Source organism: Rhinolophus ferrumequinum, chromosome 5 (assembly GCF_004115265.2).
Source record: "Rhinolophus ferrumequinum isolate MPI-CBG mRhiFer1 chromosome 5, mRhiFer1_v1.p, whole genome shotgun sequence".
NCBI lineage: Eukaryota > Metazoa > Chordata > Mammalia > Chiroptera > Rhinolophidae > Rhinolophus > Rhinolophus ferrumequinum.
In genome coordinates this window covers 7606201-7627284 of record NC_046288.1, presented here as the reverse complement: position 1 = coordinate 7627284, position 21084 = coordinate 7606201, and the positions used below count along the sequence as shown (strand labels likewise).

Below are 21084 nucleotides of genomic sequence, written 5' to 3'. Positions count from 1 at the left end.
GATTCTTTTTTCTTTTTGCTGTTCTGGTTGGGTGTTTTCTGCTACCTTATCTTCTACATCACTGGTTGGCTCCTCTGCTTCATTTAATCTACTGTTGATTCCCTGTAATATATTCTTTGTTTCCATTATTGTATCTATTTCTGACTGGTTCTTTTTTATGGTTTTCATCTCTCTGTTGAAGTTCTCCCTGAGATCATTGAGCATTCTTTTAACCAGTGTTTGGAACTCTGCATCCAAAAGATTGCTTATCTCTGTTTCGCTTAGTTCTTTTTTTGGAGCTTTGTTTTGTTCTTTTATTTGGGACATGTTTCTTTGCCTTCCCATGTTAGCTGCCTCCCTGTGTTTGTTTCTATGTATTAGGTATGGCTGCTATATCTTCCGGTGTAAGTAGAGTGGCCTTTATGTAGTAGGTGGGCTGTGGGGTTCATTGGCACAGTCTTTCTGGTCACCTGAGCTACATGCTCCAGGTGTGTCCCTTGTGTGGGTTGTGTGTGCCGCCATCTTGTAGTTGAGCCTTGGTTGATAGTTGCACATCAATTTGAGGAAATGACCTTTGGACTCACTGGTTATGAGGACTGGCCTTGACTACAGTGGAAGAATTGTGCAGGGCTGACCCTACGGAGCAGGATCTGCCTCAGCAGGGCTCTGGTGCCTGCCCATTCCACCCCTTGGGTGTTTCATACTTGGAGATGGCTGGGTGATTCTCCAGCTCGTTTTGAAGCTGGCCACTGGGGGTGCCAGCCCCAGGATAACCTTGGAGAGGACCCGCTGTAAGTTTATTTCAACCACAGCCTGTACCCCACCCGGGGTCACCCAGTGGGAGCCAGAAAGAAATCTGCAGATGTCTCCTGCCCGTGCTGTCCTTGAAAGTGCCTTGAGAGGCCAAGTTGTGAACCAAGGCCGGCTGCCACTAATGTCAGCTTAGGGCTGCTCAGCCAGAGGTACAGGACATGCTCAAGAGAGATGCTGCTTGCCTTAGTTCAGGGAACCTTTGAGAAACCCTAGGAAAGTGCAGCTTGAGCCAGGGCAGGTGGTCTGCACGAAAAGCCACTGAAAGCCGCCTGGATATGCCTGATAGTTGGGCAGGGCCAAGTCTCAAATCTCCAGGGCGTGGTGAACAAACAGCAGAGACTCAGAAATGGCTGCCACTTGTGTTCACATGCTGGGAAGGGGGAAGGGCTCAACAATGAAACAATGGCCTCTGTCAGTTCCTCCATCCAGGAGAAAGCCACCTCTCCAGTCTCCGTCCCAAGCCAGACAACTCAATTCCCCACCATTTGTCCCTGCCGCCTTTCACACTGCTGCCCAAGCACTGCAGCTCAGAGCGAATGATTCTGTTAGTGGGTAAGTTCGTGCAGTCCCTTTAAGAGGAGCACCTGTGAGTGCAGCCACACTCAGTCTCACTCAGTCACAATCTCCGCTGATTTTCACAACCAAAATTTATGGGGACTTCTCTCCCCGGCATTGGAACACTGGACTGGGGTGGGGCTGGGATCTCTCTCTCCTCTAGGGGTGAGAGGGGACACCCAAAGCCGAAATAGCCCTCCCGATCTTTAAGGGTCACACGTGGGTGTGGGACCAGCCCATTCTGTGTCTCTGACCTTCCTACCAGTCTGGAGGTGGCTTCTTCTGCACGTCCTTAGTTGAAAGGCTGCAGTTCCAGTTCAGCTTGATTTTAGGCGATTCTCAATAATGGTTGTTTTGTAGAATAGTTGTAATTTTGATATGGTTGTGAGAGAAGGTAAGCACAGCGTTTACCTACTGCGCCATCTTGGTTGTTCCAAGGAGTTTCTTCTTATGTTTTAAGGCTTCATTTCCAAACTTCCCTGTGAAAACAAGCGTAAGTTGAGTGGAAGAGCAAAAGGAGAACTGGACCAGGAACCTGAGGCCAGGCTGGAGTCCTGGTTGGCAGCAGTAATTCACTGTCTAACTTTGGACCAGTCACATTACATCCCTGGCCTTGTTTTCTCAGTGTAAAATCGGAGAGTTTTTTTTCAGACATTTTATAATTATGTCGGACTGAGACATTGAAGATGGAGATGCAACTCATGAGATCAGCATTCCCACACTGTTTTCTGTGGAACACTGGTTTCTTGAGATGTTAATAGGTACTCTGAGAGGGAAAAAAAAGTATTTTAGACCAAATAGATTTAGGCAGTAGTGCATTTCATAGTCTTTTCTTGGTGATTCACAATGCGCTTTAGCTTATTAGACTCTTGGAAGTTTCTTAAACTTATTGGAACATGGAATTCCTTTTTTTAGAACACCCGTTAACATGTCATAAAGCTGGTGTTTCTCAGAAACCCTGTTTGAGAAATATTGCATTAGACCATCATGATCCATGACTATCATAGCAGGAATTGCTTTCTAAAATTCACTAGATTCTACTTAAGGGAATGGGTTGTAGATAAGTTTTGATGGGATAAAGAGGTGAGAGATGGGAGAAAGAGATGAGAGGGGCTCAGACGGTGCTGGAGGGACTTTGGGAAACTGAAGAATCAGTGCAGACCATGGACACTGGGAGAATGAGGTCACAGGACCAACTGTGTCATAGTCACATGTTCCAGTCTCCCATCAGCCCCTGCAGCCCAGCACTCCCAACCCTGTTCTTCTTACTCTTCTGTAGCATGTCCCACCGTCTGATAGCCTGTATTATTTGTGAATTGTGTTTATTGTTTGTCCTCCTCCCCCCACTGGAACGTGAGCCCTAGGAGGAAAGGGATATTTGTTCACTGCTGTGTCCCAAACCCCTAGAACAGAGCCTGGCACGTATTAGATCCTCATAAACATTTGTTGTTGAATTAGGGGTAGAAATAGATTAATAGTGTGCTCCATGGCCTTTTGTCACACCTGGTCTTCTGTGGACCCAGGATGACCCTTAACCTTAGGAGGAGGGAGTAGGCAGGGTAGCAGCTGGGAGCCTCACTCCAGAGTCGAAGGGCCTTTGTGAGATTCTCAGTCCTGTGGGTGCTACTGTGTGTGATCTCAGGCAGGTTCCTTAAACCTTGCCTGCTGTATAGTAAATGCTATGCTTTTAAGCTTAATTTATATTCAGGTACATAATTGCGTGCCATGTCCTCCTAGCTATTGTTGCTGCTGGATTTCCCCCCTAAAATTTAGTTAAATTCTTTTTTTCTTCCTCCTACAAGTTTTTGCCAAAGTAGCAAAAGAATGAAATAATGCATGGTTGTTTAAAAATACACAGCTATCAATTACTTATCAAACTGACACGGGTCCCAGAAAGGCAGAGACTGTAGATAAAAGCAATATTGAGGTAGAGAAAAGAAAGAAAAGAGGCGAACTTAATAGAAACTATCCCCAGTGACTTTTTCTTTTTGTCTTTGGCAGAGCCATTTAAAATGTGTCGCATGGCGGGTATGACTATAATATAACAGTCTGAGGAAACTCACTCTGTTTCTCTTAAGCATGAAAGACTGCAGATAGCATTCAAGTCAGAGTTGTTTTTACTTCAGTGTTCTGAATGTGTATAATGTTGGATCCCAATGGGCTCTCATTATTTCATTGGTTGTTTCATACTCATTATCTCTTGGGTGTACCTAGAGATAGGAGATATTTTTCTTTTTTATATATGGGACAGTGAAATATGATTAATGTCAGGTGTTTTTACAGCATGTCTTATTTTTTTACAGAGGTGCAGTTCTGCTGAGTTTGGTGAGTGGATTGATGCTTCCAACTTGTTCATGGTTTCCGGGTACCAGTTTAATCTGGTGGGTTACAGGTATGTAGCGTTTACCTTCAGATATGTCAGTCGTTCAGCTTGGTTGTCCAGTTTGCTTGCAAGCATGTGCACCTGGACTAGAAGTAAATGCCCAGCCATACAAATGTGTGCTGTTGCCAAATGGGCTATTATAACCAGCTGCAGCCCCAGTGGCCCCGATGTCACCATGATTACCAATTACTGCTGGCTCTAGTTTCCTGCTTCCTCCTATTTCGTTTCCACTTTCCTCGTGTAGCAGTCTAATTTCACCCCGACTCTGCTGACAGTCTCCTCCATCTCCCAAATGACTTTTACAAGGCACGTGTGTCCGGTGCCTTCACATTTACTACTGAAGATCGGAGGAGATGGAGGGTTATATATAGCCATATTGGCCCCCCCCCACCCAAGATTCCTTCCTTCTCTGGTTTTCGGGAATGTCCTCCTTTGGGACTCCATAATGAAGCTCAATTTCTCTTTCTCTTTGATGTGTAACCGTTTAGTTCCTCACCCTGCTACCCAGCTTTGGGGTCCACGTTGGCTTCTTCAGCGTCTCAGACTGACTCTTCCCAGTCGCACCCGTTAGGCTCACAGAATATTGGTGAAGTCTGTCATGCTTCAGGAGCAATCTACCTACTTTCCTGTGACTGAATTGTCACTCTTCTCCCTTCCCCTTAAAAGGCAGAAATGGTTCGAGTCAGTTTTAGTATTAAATACCGCTCCCCCTCCCCTGCTCCAACTCTGTGACAGAGCAAATACTGTATTTGATTTCCGTGCAGAGAGATGTCCTTATACGTATCAGTTAAGCAGGGTAGGCAGAGTGTTGCCTTAGCTGCTGTGTGGATTTGTAAGACTGTGTATCGGTAATATGGGTTGAATAACATAATAAGTAAATTTCCGTACCCTCTCTCACCCTCACCCTTGCATGGAGATGTACATGGAATCCAAATAGGCTGCTCAGTTAATGAGGATGAGTAGGTCCTCATCCTCCTGGAGCTGGCGCAGCGGACTGCTGCAGTCCTGGTGAGCTGTTTCCACTTGCTTGTGTCTTTTCTGGTAGGCATCCCCTATGGGGTCTGTGGAAGTTTGTGTGAATTTTGGAGTAACCTTTCTTCTCATCAGAGAGATGCCTCATGAGATTCCTCAAGAAAAGGACCGGATACTTTTGTTAATGCTGAGTTTGCAATGAGCATATACCTATAGCTTCTTAATCTCTATGCAACTGGGAAGGGAACATGAAATACATTGAAAGTTTGTTCAGCATTTATATCATGCCTGTTCTCATTCAATGTAAGCAATATGCTTATGGTTTCAAACATGGTAGAACTGAGGTCCACAGACACATCAACTGTTAGTTAAAGAACAGAAAAGCTGTGAATTTACAATGTTATGCTTATGCTCATTTCCCTAGATAAGTAAGGTCATTCCCTTGAGAGTCACACCTAATCTAAGTTTGCAGTCTCTCTAGAGCAGGGGTGTCCAAACTTTTTTCAACATTTTTTACCAAGGGCCATATGCGGTAAAATACACAAACAGCCGGGCCACTCACTCGAGGTGAAGTACGTATTGCCTCATCTGGTTTATTTAAGTAACTAAATATATTTTTGGAATTTGCTGCGGGCCAATTAACAATGGATTGTGGACCGCAGTTGGCCCGCGGGCCGCAGTTTGGACATCCCTGCTCTAGAGTATTAAATAGTAGTTTAAAGGACCCTAAGGGCAAGCAGATGGAAGGCTTCTAATAGGCTATTGCAGTAGACAGAAAAGCAGGGCCATAATTCAGGAGCTTCGTCTCCTACTCTGGTCGCCTGCTCACCTGAAATAAGTTGGAGCTTACACTTAATTATCTGGAGATGGTACCCACTTTTCATGTGATTCATCCCTGGAAACTACATCATAAAGCAGAGTGTAAAAAAAGAAATTGTATTTTTTTCATTGTCCAGATAAAGTTTGAAATCCCAACTGGGTCTCAGCATGAAATTAATTATGGCAAAGGCCAAATTTCATAAATGCAAAGAACCTTAAATCTTGATGGCAATTAGTAAAATCAAAGTTCTATTTTTAAAAAGATATAGATGTACTAAACAAATTCATGGGATCCCAGTGTACTATACAGTGTGCCTACAATTTTATTGTATGCAAAATTTCATTTATTGAAAATGAACATGTTAGACACTATAAATATTATTGGGATGTTCAGTTATTGTTAATTCTGTTTGGTGTCTTAGATGTTGTAAAGATTTGGAGGAAATTATTTGGAAAGACTGTCAGTCTCAAACAAAAAACAGTTAAGGTGTGTAATTAAGTGAAAAAGGCAAAGTGACTAAGAATGTATGTCATGTGCCAGTATTGGCATACAAAAAGGAAAATGTGCATACATGTATATTTCTATGCATAAGCTGTCTCTGGAAGAATGCAGAAAATGCTAACATTGGTTGCCTTCACTAAGAGGAACTAGTAGGTGACAATAGAGGGACTCTTTTCTATGTTTCGAATTTTGGATTTATAAACTGTTTAAAAATACAATTTTAGTGGATTTAAAAATACATAGCCTATGTCAAAATAGAAACTAAAAAGTAAAAGCAATAACAGTCAAGGGAAATTTTAAGAGATGTTTTCTTTCCCTCTAGATAATTCTTTGTAGTAAGACAGAAGCAGTCAGTCATTCTAATGTCTTTAGAATATCAAATCAAACTTCATTCTATAAAAAATAGTGATTGTAAGCTAATAAACAGGAAAAATTCAATCTCACTAATAAACAAATGTAATTCAGAATTTGATACTATTTTCATCATTAATTTGGCAAAAATTTTTAGAAAAAATAATTTGGGCAGGGCTCAAAAGGTGAGACTTTTGGCAAGGTTTCTGGAGGAAATGAAGACTGGTATACGCTTTCAGGAAAGCAACTGACTATAGGTAGTGATTCTTTAAAATGCTTTTACCTCTTGACACAGTCATTATACTTCTAAGAATCTATTTTAAGGCATAATCAGAGATGTAGTAAGAGATTAATTGGCAAAGAAAGATGTTCCTCATGGTGTCAGAAGCTTCATACATGGCCAACAATAGGAAAATGATTCCTTATATTATGGGGTATTTATTTATCCAGTGAAATAGTATATGTACATAAAATTTTTTTAGGAAATAAATTAAAACATGAGAAAATGTACTTGATATAATGTCACATAAGAAGCAGAATATAATCCTCAATATATGGTATGATTTCATTTATGTAAAAATACTTCTACATAGACATAGAAAAAGATTGAGAAGAACTACATCGGAGTATTGGCTGTTTTTGTTTTTTTTTCCCCAAGTCAAGTTGTTGTCCTTTCAATCTTAGTTGTGGAGGGTGCTGTTCAGCTTCAAGTTGCTGTCCTTTCAATCTTAGTTGTGGAGGGCGCAGCTGAGCTCCAGGTCCAGTTGCCATTGCTAGTTGCAGGGGGTGAAGCCCACCATCCCTTGTGGGAGTTGAACCAGCAACCTTGTGGTTGAGAGGACACGCTCCAACCAACTGAGCCATCTGGGAGCTCAGTGGCAGCTCAGCTCAAGGGGCCATGTTCAATTTTAGTTGCAGGGGGTGCTGCTCACCATCCCTTGTGGGACTCGAGGAATCGAACTGGCAACCTTGTGGTTGAGAGCGTACTGGCCCATGTGGGAATTGAACTGGCAGCCTTTGGAGTTAGGAGCATGGAGCTCCAACTGCCTGAGCCACCGGGCCGGCCCCATTTTTTTCTTAAAATTTATTGGGGTGACAATTGTAAATAAAGTTACATAGATTACAGGTGTACAATTCTGTATTACATCATCTATAAATCCCATTATGTGTTCATCACCCCAGAGTCAGGTCTCTTTCCATCACCATATATTTGATCCCCTTTACCCTCATCTACCTCTCCCCTGCCCCCTTACCCTCTGGTAACCACTCAACTATTGTCTGTGTCTATGAGTTTTTGTTTCTCATTTGTTTGTCTTGTTCTTTTGTAGTTTTTGGTTTATATACCACATATCAGTGACATCATATGGTTCTCTGCTTTTTCTGTCTGACTTATTTCACTTAGCATTATATTCTCAAGATCTATTCATGTTGTCACAAATGGTCCTATTTCATCTTTTCTTACCGCAGAATAGTATTCCATTGTGTATATATACCATAACTTCTTTATCCATTTATCTATCGAAGGACATTTTGGTTGTTTTCACGTCTTGGCCACCGTAAATAAAGCTGCAATGAACATTGGAGCACATGTGTCTTTATGGATAAATGCTTTCAGATTTTTTTGGTAGACACCCAGGAGAGGGATTGCTGGGTCATATGGTAATTCTATTTGTAATTTTTTGAGGGACCTCCACACTGCTTTCCCTAGCGGCTGCACCAGTCTGCATTCGGCTATGGTCATTTTAAGTCTTAGGCAATCCTTAATTGTTTCTTTAGAGTTCTGTGTTTTTAAAATTTTTACAGTGACTAGGCATTACATTTTTTTAATTTGAAAATGAAAACAAATTTTTTTTCTGTTATTAAAATAACCACGTCAGATCTAAGTGTTTGAAGGTCTCACTGTGGGGTTAAACTCTGTGAATTGTAAAAGGCCCTGGAACCTGGTTCTCGTGTTTCTCTGAGTTACGGTCTTTGGAAGTGGGGAGGAATAGATGGTCCCATGGCATTGTCCTGTGATGGTGCAGGTGGAACTTTCTGATGGCTGAAGCCATGGGCTCTAAGAAGCCGTGGGCTGGAACTGCTTGCTGCTCCCCTTCCCGCCTTTGCTGGAGTTCTTGCCCCAAGCAACAGGAAAATGATTGCTTATATTTTGAGGTGTCTGCTGTAGACACTTTCCTACATTATTATACTACATTGATTGAAATGTGCGGAAAATATCATATTCTATGGAAAAGTATCATATTGATGACGCTAAAATGGGGTGCTGTAAGACCCTGATGGACTTTCTCAAAGCTGATTTCACAGGAATTGGGGAAAATGTTGTATTCCCTCAGGATTGGTTCAACAAATTAGCAAACAAATGCCTGCTGTGGACCAGGCAGATTGCATAGCCCCCAAACCTTCTAGGCTTTTGGATAAGGACTGAAGTAACTGCAGAATTGCTAAAGCAGAGTGTCTACGATAGGACCTCAGTCACATCTTTTAGGGCTGTGTGGTTGGGAAAGACACCTTACTTATTGTAGGACAAGGGGCAGCATTTAAATGAATGGAAATTCCTTTAAAATGTTCCCTAACAAAAACATTCTAGAAACCACACAGACACTACGTGTTTTCTAATGTCTTGCTACTGGCTAGTTAAATTAAATGGACATGCTTTTCGTATTACAGGTAAGTTCAGTTTTTTCAGTTTTTATTGTTCTTAAGATCTTGACACAAATACCCTAAAAATGGCTTGCCTCCCCACCACCATTCCTGAATAAATAGCACTGGACTGAAATTTACTAGACCCACATTGCACCTCCAGTTGTGCAAGTAACTAGCTGTGTGACCTTTAGCAAGTCACATTAACCTTGCTAGACTTCAGTTTCTCATTAGTGTGGAGATTGGACTTGCATGTCCCTGAGGTCCCTTCTGGTTCTAGATGGCTTCATATTGGTCATTGTTTAAGCTTATTCTCCCCCCTCCCTTTTTTTGAGAAAATGGAAGAGACTGTTACTGCTTTCCTGTCTGATTCTTTTTCTTTCTCTCTCTCACAAACAGGAGCAGCTTCAGCTGCAGGTCTCCTTTACCTGCCTACGTGGGCAGCCGCTGTTTCTGGCTGTGTACTCGCCCTCTTCACAGCGTCCATGTGGCCTCTAGTGCTGGGACACCTTATTAGCTCAGGGTCAAGTCCTGGGAAGACCATGACCATTGCCATGATATTTTATCTTCTAGATACATTTTTCTGTGCATGGTGCACAGCTTTTAAATTTGTCCCAGGAGGTGTCTACGCTAGAGAAAGATCTGATGTGCTTTTGGGTGCGTACATTTGCAAGGTCTGGATTAAAGTAATAATGATTAGAAAATACCCTTCAGGACTGCCTAGGATTTAGCACTTTACATTGACTGGTGGAAATAAATAGGATGATCTTGCCTTTGATATTAAAATAGTCACTTGATTAAAAAAAATTGGAAGAATGTCTGTATTGCTACTTAAAAACAAATTTCTTAATTCATCAGTGAGTTTCAGTATTATTTATTACTACAAAGGCCTTTTAAGAGACTTAGTTGGGGGGTGCTGGCTAGTTAACTCACTTGGTTAGAGCGTGGTGCTAATAACACCAATGGTTGCCGGTTCGATCCCCGCATGGGCGACTGTGACCTGTGCCCTCCTTAAAAAAAAAAAGGGACTCAGTTGGGGAAAATCAAGTTTATTTAATAATAAAGTGTAAAAGAGATATTGGGTAACACTTGTATTATAGAATATGCTGGGAAAAGTTACGATCTTGACAGTTCATGTTGCTACTTCAGTGATAGGATTGTAGATACATACAGGAATTGCGATTGTTGTTTTGGTTCTGAATTTTTATTACCATATTTTTATGGTAATACCAATAAAATATATTTTGCATATATAAATCTTAGTGTGAACGATATATTCCCAAATCATAGAATAAATACATTTTCCTTTTCACTGGTTATGAACTTATGCACAAAAATTAAAATTTCCTAAACTCATCTCAGTTTAATACTTAAAAAATTATCTTCTGGCAATAATGAAATTACGGATGTATACCAAGCATATAAAATCAAATGTTGCCTACAATTCTAATTTATGTAAAACATGTCAGATGCTTCCAGGATAAAAATCTCTGAAAAATGAGCCAATACATGTGAGGAGATTCAGTTCTTGTTTGTTCACACGTTCATTTTTCCATTTGTTCATTTATTCATTAAAAAAAAAATTATTGCCCCCCTCCTGTGTTCCAGGCACAGTGCCAGGGGCTGGAGATGTAAGAGATGTAGCGTCCTTCCCCTTCTGAAGCTTCAGTGTAGTGGGGGAAACACCATATATAAAATTAGACAAATACTTAGGGAACTACAGCTGGGGTGAGTGCTGTGCAGAAGTCTAGGCTTCTTGAGATCCTTTTCCATCCCCCCTTGTGCCCTGGGTGTACTGCCACTACTCTGTACATTTTCACATGAACTTTTCTACTCCATGACCTAGACATCTGTCAGGACAGGCTGATTTGGAAGATACATTTTTAAATTGCATGAAATATTTAAAATAACTTTGGAGAACTTGATGTTTCTGGCAAGTACCCAACCTCTCATCTAATTAGAGAAGTCCATTGCTGCATTTCCTCTGCGATAATCTTGGCTTTGCAAACCTTGTATGTCTTCTGGTTTCTTTCAGGTGTGTGTACTCTGTCCTGCTCTATCTTCCTGTCCAATGCCCTGCTTTTTTCTCACTCCAGCTTGCTTAGGGGTCTGCCATGTGGAGAAAACGAATGAAAGTAAGAGCCATTCTAAGCATAAGTTTATTTCTTTAGAATGTTATGAATGATGTGCTTTTTGAGTTCCTTCTCAACTACGAATTTTTTTTTTTTTTTAGTAAGAGTGGCATTATACATACGGATAAGGCCACAAAAACTAAGAAATGTTGGTAGTGTTCAGAGTAGCTTTTCATATAATTAAAATCTGTATTAAATCAGAAACTAGTTATAAATTTATTGTCTGGGTTTCTCCTGCTATTACCTGGAAATTGCGCATAACTTTTTTTTTTTTTTTTTGCTAGCCTTCCACCTAAGCTTAACTTTTACTTAGCATTTCCTAATTTATATATTGTTCCATCATACTCGTGTTTCCATTCTTATTATATGCAATTTAGAAGTATATAAACTTTATATGTAAGCTACACTGTTAATGCATCCCAGCTGAGCTCATTTTTATTGGTTGGCCTTATTGGCACAGAGTGAGTTCCAACGTGCATCCTCTGTGAGGACCCTGTGCCCAGAATATCCACATCTCAGGCCAGAATTATTGCCACAACGCTGCCATGTTAAGAACCTACATGGCCTCTTTAGCGCTCCTCAATTTGGTGCCTGTGAAGTCCCTTCAGTGGAGAAGATCGAGTCCCGAGGGCCATTCAGAAGGCTCCTTTCTCTCATGCTCCTCCCTCCCCTGAACAGTCACCTGTCAATGATGTGCAGTCTTAGCAAACTAACAACTGGGAAACACTCAGGAAATGAAAAGAAATCCCTCATCAGGGTTCTACCTAACTGATTTCTTATGATCAAAAGTACTATTAGAGTAATTGCTTAGGTACTGAGGTAAATGAATAACTGAATTTTCAATGTGTGCCCATTTAATTGAAGTCTTGGCTCTTGAAATTTATCATTGGAAGGATTTGGGGATTAAAATGTAATATATTCTAATATATTCTTTCTTTTCTTTTCTTTTTTTTTTTTTAAATAGGCACAGTGATGCTAATTATTGGACTGAATATGCTATTTGGTCCTAAGAAAAGCCTTCACTTCCTTCTGCAAACAAAAAACAGTCCAAAAGTACTTTTCAGAAAGAGTGAAAAATACATGAAACTTTGTAGGTATAGTTTTGCTTTCTTTTTAAAAGAATTTTATTAAAAATATAAATTTTCAACATATATGAAATTGAAGAGCATAATAAACCTTCATGTACCCTTCACCCAGTTTCAACAATTAACATTTTCCCAGTGTTGTTGTCATCTATTTCCTACTTTTTTTAGTGAAATACTTTAAAGCAAATCTCTGATACCATGTCATTTCAATCATAAATACTCTGTATTAGTTTTGTTTCACTCCTAAGGTAGATAAGATGATTTAACAGCTACAGTTTCCAAAACGCTTTTTTTAAATAGTTGAGACTATTTATTCCATTTCTCTCCTTTTTTTTTTTTTTGGAGATAACTATGTTAATTTTTGGAGTATTGATGGACTACAAACTCGAACATGAAATTCGTTTACTATTCAGTATCTGACTCATTTCAAATGGACTGTATTAAATAAAAATATTTATTGAATGTATAAACTTTGCAGATAGCGTATTAGAATACAATACATTCCATAACTATAATGCATAGTGTTATGTAGGATACAAAGACATAGTAAAACTGATCTGCAAACTCAGTGACTTGATACTTAATTAAAGAAGACAAGTATTATGGTGTACAGGGGTAGAAAACAATTAAGCTAAATAAAATTTTACTATATTTCTAAAAGAAATGTCACAAAGCAATAAGACCATTATATGAAAACCTTAATATATGTTTGTCATAATTTGAAAAGATTATATTAAAATTTAGGGAAAATTTTTAAATCTAGAGTTTCTTTGGTGTATTCTTGTATTTTAGTTATGTCCTTTTAAACATGGATCTGACAGTTTTTGTTTGTTTTTAATCCTGACAATTGCTGTCTTATCTATTTATTATTAAGAACCATAATTCTTTAATTCATTCATCAAATCAAGGCATTTGGAACAGTTTATTTACAAAGTTGTTTAGGCAGTGTTATGTGATTTTTAAAAGTAGACTTTATTTTTAAGAGGAATTTTAGGTTCACACCAAAATTGAACAGAAAGTACAGAGATTTCCCATTTTCCCCGTGACCCCACATACGCACAGCCTCCCCCATGGTGAACATCCCCACGAGTGGGACATTTATTACAATCAGGGAGCCTCCACTGACACTTCACGATCACCCCAAATCCATAGTTTACCTTAGGGCTCACTCTCGGTGTTGTACATTCTGTGGGTTTGGACAAATGTACAATGACGTGTATCCACCATTGCTGTATCATACGGTTTCACTGACTTAAAAATCCTCTGTGATCTGTCTATTCATCCCTCTCTCCCTCTTCCCATGGCAACCATTATATTTATCTTTTTGAAACATTAATAGATTTTATTTTTTAGAATAGTTTTAGGTTTACAGAAAGATTAAGCAGAAAATCTAGAGTTCCCATATACCCCTTCTGACTCCTACCCCCACAATTTCCACCATTATTAACATCTTGTAATCGTGTGGTACATTTGTTGCAATTGATGAGCCAATATTGATAAATTATTGTTAACTTAAATCTGTAGTTTACTTTTGAGTTTACTCTTTTGTTGTATGTTCTATGGGTTTTGACAATTGTATGATGTATCTTCCATTACAGTATCATACAGAATAGTTTTGTTACCTAAACATACCCTGTGCTACATCTATTCGTCCCTCCCTCCTCCCAACTCCTGGCAACCACTGGTTTTTTTTTTTTTTTTTTTTTTTTTACTGTCTCCATTGTTTTGCCTTTTCTGGAATGTCAGTCTTTGTCTTTTAACTTCAAAGTTTAATCTATTTTTATTGTGATTTCTGATGTATTATGATTTATTTCTATCATCTTACTTTCCTTTTTCTTTTCTACTTTCTCCAGGTATATATATTTTTTTCTTATTTTCCTTCTTGATTTCTTTTGCATTGATTGGGTTTTGTTTTTTTCTTATGCTCCTCCTCCCCACTCCTCTTTCTAGCTTGGAAATTATAGCTTTAATTTCTGTTCTTTTAGTAGTTGGTTATTTTTTTCTCAGCACATTAAAGATATTCCCCTGTCATCTAGTTTTTATTTTTGCTGAGAAGTCAGCTGTCTTTGCTCCTTTAAAGACAATCTGTCTTTTCTCTCTGGCAGTTCTGCAGTTTCATTGTGACTCGTATATCTACATGTAGATCCTCCTTCCCCCCAGCCCACCTACCACGCATCTGGCTTGGGAGTCCTTGGGAGTTCTGAACCTAAGAGTCATATCTTTTATCAGTTCTGGAAAATTCTCAGCATTATTACTGCAAATATTGCCCCTTTCTTATTCTTTCTCTTTTTTCCTTTTGGACTCCAATTAGATAGTGCTGGACCTTGTTATCCTCTTCCCATATCTCTTAACCTCTTTACCTTTGTTTTTCAGCTGCCCCTTGCACTGATTCTCTATTCAGCTTTGTCTGAGCTGCTGTTTGTCTTGTCCATTGAGCATCTAATTTACATTATTATAAATATTATATAATTTTATTTCTGGAAATCTTCCTGATTATTAAGTTAGTCTTATCTTCCTGAGTCATACTATTGAATGCCTTCGTTTACTTTTCTAAACATGTTAAGTCTGCTTATTTTCTGATTCTGTAAGTTCCAGTATCTGAAATGTTTGTGGGCTTCATTTTGCAGGGTATTTTTTTTCCTGCTGGTTACTGCTCATGGAGACTTGTTTTCTTATATATTATTTTCTACACACACACAAAATTTATTTATTTATTTATTTATTTATTTATTTATTTATTTATGCTTTATTTTAATTTGAAACCTATGGTCATTGGAATGTTTTTAGGAAAGATTCTTTGAAACGTCATTTTAAAGTATGGGTTATGTATGCATGTCACCCGGAAAATTAATGCAGGGATTAGACATTTCCCCTCTGCACAAAATCCTTGATTAATAGTTTCAATAATTTCATGAAAACTATTTTTTAAGAAAACTTAATTTCTTTTAAACAAATATATTTTCTTTCTATTTAGTCTTGTGGCTGCTTGTTGGTGTGGGCTTATTAGGATTAGGACTACGGCATAAAGCCTATGAGAGGAACTTGGGCAAAAGGGTAAGTAATTAAAAATCTTCTTATAGAAATTTGGATGATATATATGTATATACATACATTTGTACACTTCATAGTGTGATTGAACTCTAGACCCAGGTCTAATGACCTCAGGACCCTGGAACCTATCTCCTCAGCCATTAGGTCAGAGGCCGATAACACAATGGAATTGTTTTCTGAAGTTGGGTTCTTGGGACAGGATAGAGATCCATATATTTATTAGAGGCAAACTGCTCATGATTTTGTTATATGAAGTTATTTTTATCGCATGATTAAAATTTTATCCCATGGCTAAATCATCCCATGATTTAACATATCTAAACCATGAAATAAAGGACTATTTTATAATGGGCTTCTTTGTACTGTCTGGTAGATACTGCTGTGGGCAACAATGTAAGATTCTTTTAATTTAAGAAAAATCTTGGGTGGTGAACACACAATGTGATATATAGATGATGTATTACAGAATTGTACACCTGAAATCTATGGAACTTTACTAACATTTGTCACCCCAAGAAACTTATAAAAAAAGAAAAAGAAAAAAAAAATCTTATAGGCCATTCTTGATTTTGCAGATTATGGGTAATTTGTGTATTGATGGATTGTGGAAGTTTTCTTGTCTTTCTTTCCCCTCTTACTGTCTACAGTTTTAAATGTTTTATTGTCCCTTTTATTCTAGAAATATGGGCAGAAGCAAGAGTAAGTCATTGCAATGTGTGCTTTCTATTTGCTCTGATAAAAAGTTTGTTGTGTTTCATAATGCAGTTAGAGTTCCAGTTTGGGTTAATGTAGAATTTGAGAGTTAACTTTGGATCTCAGTAATCTGTCTAAGCAAATTTTTCGTATTAAGTAAAAAGCTATACTGAGGATGCAGGCCAGGCTTCTCTTGTTTACCTTTGTACTCCTAGCGCCTCACAGAGTGTTTGGCACACACTCAGAACTCAGTAACTATTTCTTAATTAAGTAAATAATTCATTACATGATCCCTTTCTTTTTCCGTTGATTTATTAGTTGTTATTACTGCAAATAATGTCAGTCACAAGAGGATATATAATGTCAGCTAAGGATTCTTTTCAAAAAGGAGACATTCAGGTAGATTTAATACCTGTTCGTCTGTTCGTTCATTCATTCATTCATTTATTGATAAATGTTTATTGAATGTCTCTTGTATGCCTGGTGCCAGGGATAGAGGTAAACAAGTTGGACAAGATGCCTGCTCTCACAGAGTTTACATTCTAGTAGGGGAGAAAGATAATATTCAGAGGAACAAATAAGGACACCAGGACGACTTCTGTTTTTCTGGCTTGAGCAACTGAATGCAGGGAGGTAGCATTTACTGAGATTTGAAGAATGAGGGAGTACCAGGTTTTGGAGTGATGAAATTCAGAGTTAGTCATAGAAATATAGTTATATATAAAGGGATAGCTTGATGAATATAATCATGCTTCTTGAAATCTCTGTTGATGGTTTCATTCTCTTTGTATGATGAAGAATGTTTCTTGAATAAAGATGAAATGCCCCATTCACAGCTGGTGGCACATTGAGCTATTTAGGTTGAGTGGTGACCCTCCTGTGCATAGAGGCTGCTACTTATCCTTCTCCCAACCTGAACTTCTATGGTCCACTTGGAGTGTTTTTTTTCAATTGTGGTGATGGATTTGTTCTAATCCAGCCATACTCTTTCACAGGATCCCTGTTGTAAATCAGTAGTTACTAATTCGAAATGGATAGTTAGGGTTGGGCAGTGCATTCTCTGACTGAGCCCATGGACTGAAAAGAGGAGGTCTCACGGGGGACTAGACTCCTGAACCTTGGTCTTGTCAGCACAGCAGGGGCGTGACACCATTTATAAGTCAGTTGTGATGGCACACCACTTTACAAATATGTTAAAGGACTCCACGTGTCCCTCTGGGATCTCATTCTTCTCCAGCACAAGGGTAACCCCTCTCGTGAATATGGTGTTTATTATTTTAAAGCATTTCTTTGTATCGTTGCAATATATGATACACATATATCCCTAGACAATATTGTTTTTTCCACGTTTTTCACTTTATCTAAATGACATCTGACATACATATTTTGCAACTGACTTTTTTTTTTTACTTAAAATTAGCTTTGTGAGATTCATATGGAAATAGGTAGCCTCACTTGTTTATTAGGATTGCATAGCAGTCCATTATACATAGGTGACACCATTTATTTTTTTCATTTTTTTTTTGAAACAACAGCCTTATTGTTTCTGATTTTTTGCTATTGTAAACAATGTTAATTATAAATGCTTGTTTTCCAAACATTCCTCCTGACTTCTGAGCTTACCTAGAAGTTCACAGAAGATTCAGAGACTACCATATAGCAACTATCTCCTTATTTTTATGAATTAAATGTGGGCAAATGTCTAAGAAAATTCTTTGCTGAAATATGAAATTTGGAAGAGAGAGGTGGAGAAAACAGTCACCAAACTTGCCATTGTTCACGGTCATCCTAAATTACCATTAAAACGATTCCTCAGGCACCAGCCACAGAGATCTCTGCGGCCATCTGGCCTCTCAGGTTTGGGTATGACAACGAAGGATGGACTAGTCTAGAAAGATCAGCTCAACTGCTCAATCAAACAGGTAAGTTACTGGAATTAGTTCCAGGATTTGAGAAACGACTGTTGTTACTATTATTCTGAACAAGATTATAAATAGTAGGAGGAGGGTTTCGTCATAAAGTAATCTCTTACAAAGGCTTTGCTTTGGTGGCAGCTGCCGGAGGGTTAAGCTTCTGTAAGCACATCTGTCTTTGTTTGAGAGCAATTAATTCAGTTGATTCTGAGCAAAGGCTCATACTGGGTGTCTACAGGGGATTCTTGTCGTGACTTTGCTCTTAGAAAGGCTACTGCTGGTGGTTTCTGTCACTTGGGGACTAACTGTTGGGGACCAGAAAACTGTCAGATTAAAAGGCAGCGAGAGTTAGAGTGATACTCATTTGTGAAGCAAATTGCTTTCAAGAGCCCAAGAGAGAATTTTTAAACTTCCGTGCTCGGGGGAGCTCGTCTCTGTATGAAGCATCCTTGAAAATAATGTGGGTGTGTGGTTCTGAAAGCATGGAGCAAGATGCGTGAAGGGCTACACTGTTCTGGTTATTCCTAACAAGAAGCGCGTCTCCTGGAAAATTGCCGAGGGTCTGTGTAAGTCTAATGCCGCTAAGAAATTTCCTGGGCCTTGAGTCCTTTAGTCCTGTTTACAGGCCTCTGGTACGTCTGGCCAGGGTCTGGGGAAACCAATACATTCACTTCTGTGCCAATACTCTGGAGGTGTTTGCCCAGGAATAAAACTCTATTGTGCAACCACTCTATTGTTTCTGAACATAAATTGGGTATCTGAGAAAGAAATTAAACTTATTTGAAATTTGGGGGACGATGTTAAGAATATTTGAAAATTTAGAAAAGTTATGTTTTTATTATTTCCTGCATTTTCTCAAGGTGTCACATGTATTAATTACATTCTAAATATGGGTAAGTTCCCTGTAGCTCAGATTTGAGCCACTTCACTTTTGTGATCCATCAGGAATTACTTTGTTTTTGATTTCTGAGTAAAGGCAAAGCGTTCAAGAATAAAGTTTTGCTTATTGTTTTTGCATTGCTGTGGTTAATCACCACGTGCATTTTTTTTTTTCCTGAACAGGGGCAGATTTCATAACGATTTTGGAGAGCGATGCCTCTAAGCCTTTTATTGGGAACAATGACTTAACCATGTGGTTAGGGGAGAAGTTGGGTTTCTACACCGACTTTGGTCCAAGCGCAAGGGATCACACTTGGGGGTGAGTGGACCTTGGGTACGAATCTTGACCATAGCCCTGAAAGATGAGGCAGCATACACAGGCTTAGAGATTGTCATACCTTCGTCCTGTGACTATGCCCCAGCGATGCTCCCTGGGCGGTGAGGAGGTGCTGAAGGCATGCATATTCTGTAATTGTGTTAATGGTTTGCCTGTTCCTGGATGTTTTCAATTCTGCACCATTATAAACCATTCAGCGTAGGAGCTGAGGTTACAACAGTAAGCATGTCCGACCTGGGTGCTGTCCATGGAGCTTGCGTTCTAGTGTGAAGAGACAGAAAATAACGCGTGCACAAAGAAGTAAATAAGAGAATTTGAGATAGTAAGTGCTTTGTGCAAAAGGAAGCAAGCTACTGTGAGAGAGGACTGGGTGGACGGGACGTTGGGGGTTGCTACTACAGGTAGGATGGTCAGGAAGCTCTCTGAAAACCTCATGAAAGGACCCGGGGACGTACCTGTTGCAAGAGCTGAGGGAACCAGCAGCGTAAATTGCTGGTCCTTGATTTGAGGCAGAATCAAGCGTGGTGTGTCTGAAGCCTAGGGACTGAGGGGGAACTGGTAAGAAATGCGGTCAAGGTGGACACCTGATTGTAAAGAGCCCCGTAATCCATGCTTCGGGCTTGATTTAATTCAGTTCCGCTGGGAAGCCATTGGAAGATTTAAAACGAGAGTGGTCTGATCTGATTTACATTTTAAAAAGATCATTCTGGTTGTTTTTGGAAGAACAAATTGTTGGCAGCAGGAGTGCTAGCAGGGAGACAGGTGATGAGGTAGATACAATAGCACAGTTAAGAGATGACAGTGGGAGCCGGGGAGATGGAGGGAAGGGGGCAAATTCAGCAACTGTTTTGGAATGGAACTGGCAGAAGTGACTGATGTTTTAGATGTCAAGGGCCTGGAAATGAAGAATCAAGGGCAACAGGTAGGTTTTTGATGTGAATACCTGCTAGGAGACGATGCTGTGTAATGGGAAGGGCATGGCCAGGAGAGTAGCAGGCTTGTGCTAAGCTTGAGATGGCCCTGGTCGGTCAAGTGACATCCAGTAGGCAGTTGTGTGTAGCCTGGAAAGCTGAGTAGGACAGGACAAGCTGGACAGGGAAATTCAGGTATCATCACTGTAGACATGGTGCCTGTTGGAGTGACTCCATGAGGGGGCCCGAGAGAGAGTGCGTGCAGCCAGGGAGAGAAGCTGGCCGAGGGCTGCGCTCTGCTCATCCTTCTCATGTGTCATTATATGACTTAGACTGAGGCGGAATATATTTTTCATATCTTTATTAGACAGTTTTAATTTTGTAAATTGTTACATTGTGTCCTTGCTGGCAAGATTGTACATCCCCGAATGCGTTGATTAATGTTAGAATTGTTTGTGCAAATATGTTGCCAGAGTAACAATACAAGTAAAACGAATTTTGTGTATTATTAATTCTGCCCTTTTCGTGTCTCCAGAGCACTTACTAAACCAGAGTTGGTATTGTAGTGACACAGCAAGACATGCTAAATAGCAGAGAGAGAGTGAACCAGAAAGCAGATAAGTCTCCGCCACATTATTGCTCAGAATGCCCTCAGTGGGGTGCTTGCAGTGTGACACCTTCCTTTTTACACATCTGCTTAGTCCTGTCTGTGTGACGTCGCCGGACCAACAATGATGTTTCTTTTCACTCCTCTACAGGATTATGGTTTTGTCAAGATACCCCATTGTGAGATCAGAGCATCACCTTCTCCCGTCACCAGAGGGCGAGATCGCACCAGCCATCACACTGACTGTTACCATCTCCGACAAACTGGTGGATTTTGTTGTGACACACTTTGGGAATCATGAGTAGGTTTCTTTGGTCTGTCTAATGGTACACAAATGTCAAGGAATATTATTAATACATTACTTGGATTTCCATGCAATGACCTTTCTTACTTTCGAATTGTTTTCTCCCAAAGTATTTCCCCGTGTTGCTGCTTTTAAAAATCAGCCGCAGAAACCTTTGA

The 21084-nt window shown here is 39.6% G+C and overlaps 1 protein-coding gene across 1 annotated transcript in view; it reads left to right on the top strand.

Annotated features, from left to right (window-relative positions):
• CWH43 (cell wall biogenesis 43 C-terminal homolog) overlaps positions 1-21084 on the top strand; it is a 57401-nt gene that overhangs the window by 14801 nt on the left and 21516 nt on the right. The window contains exons 6-12 of the mRNA XM_033106762.1: positions 3651-3739; positions 9414-9671; positions 12111-12236; positions 15206-15285; positions 17792-17897; positions 18951-19086; positions 20774-20923. Coding sequence (XP_032962653.1) covers positions 3651-3739; positions 9414-9671; positions 12111-12236; positions 15206-15285; positions 17792-17897; positions 18951-19086; positions 20774-20923 — 945 coding nt within the window. The remainder of the gene's footprint in view (positions 1-3650; positions 3740-9413; positions 9672-12110; positions 12237-15205; positions 15286-17791; positions 17898-18950; positions 19087-20773; positions 20924-21084) is intronic.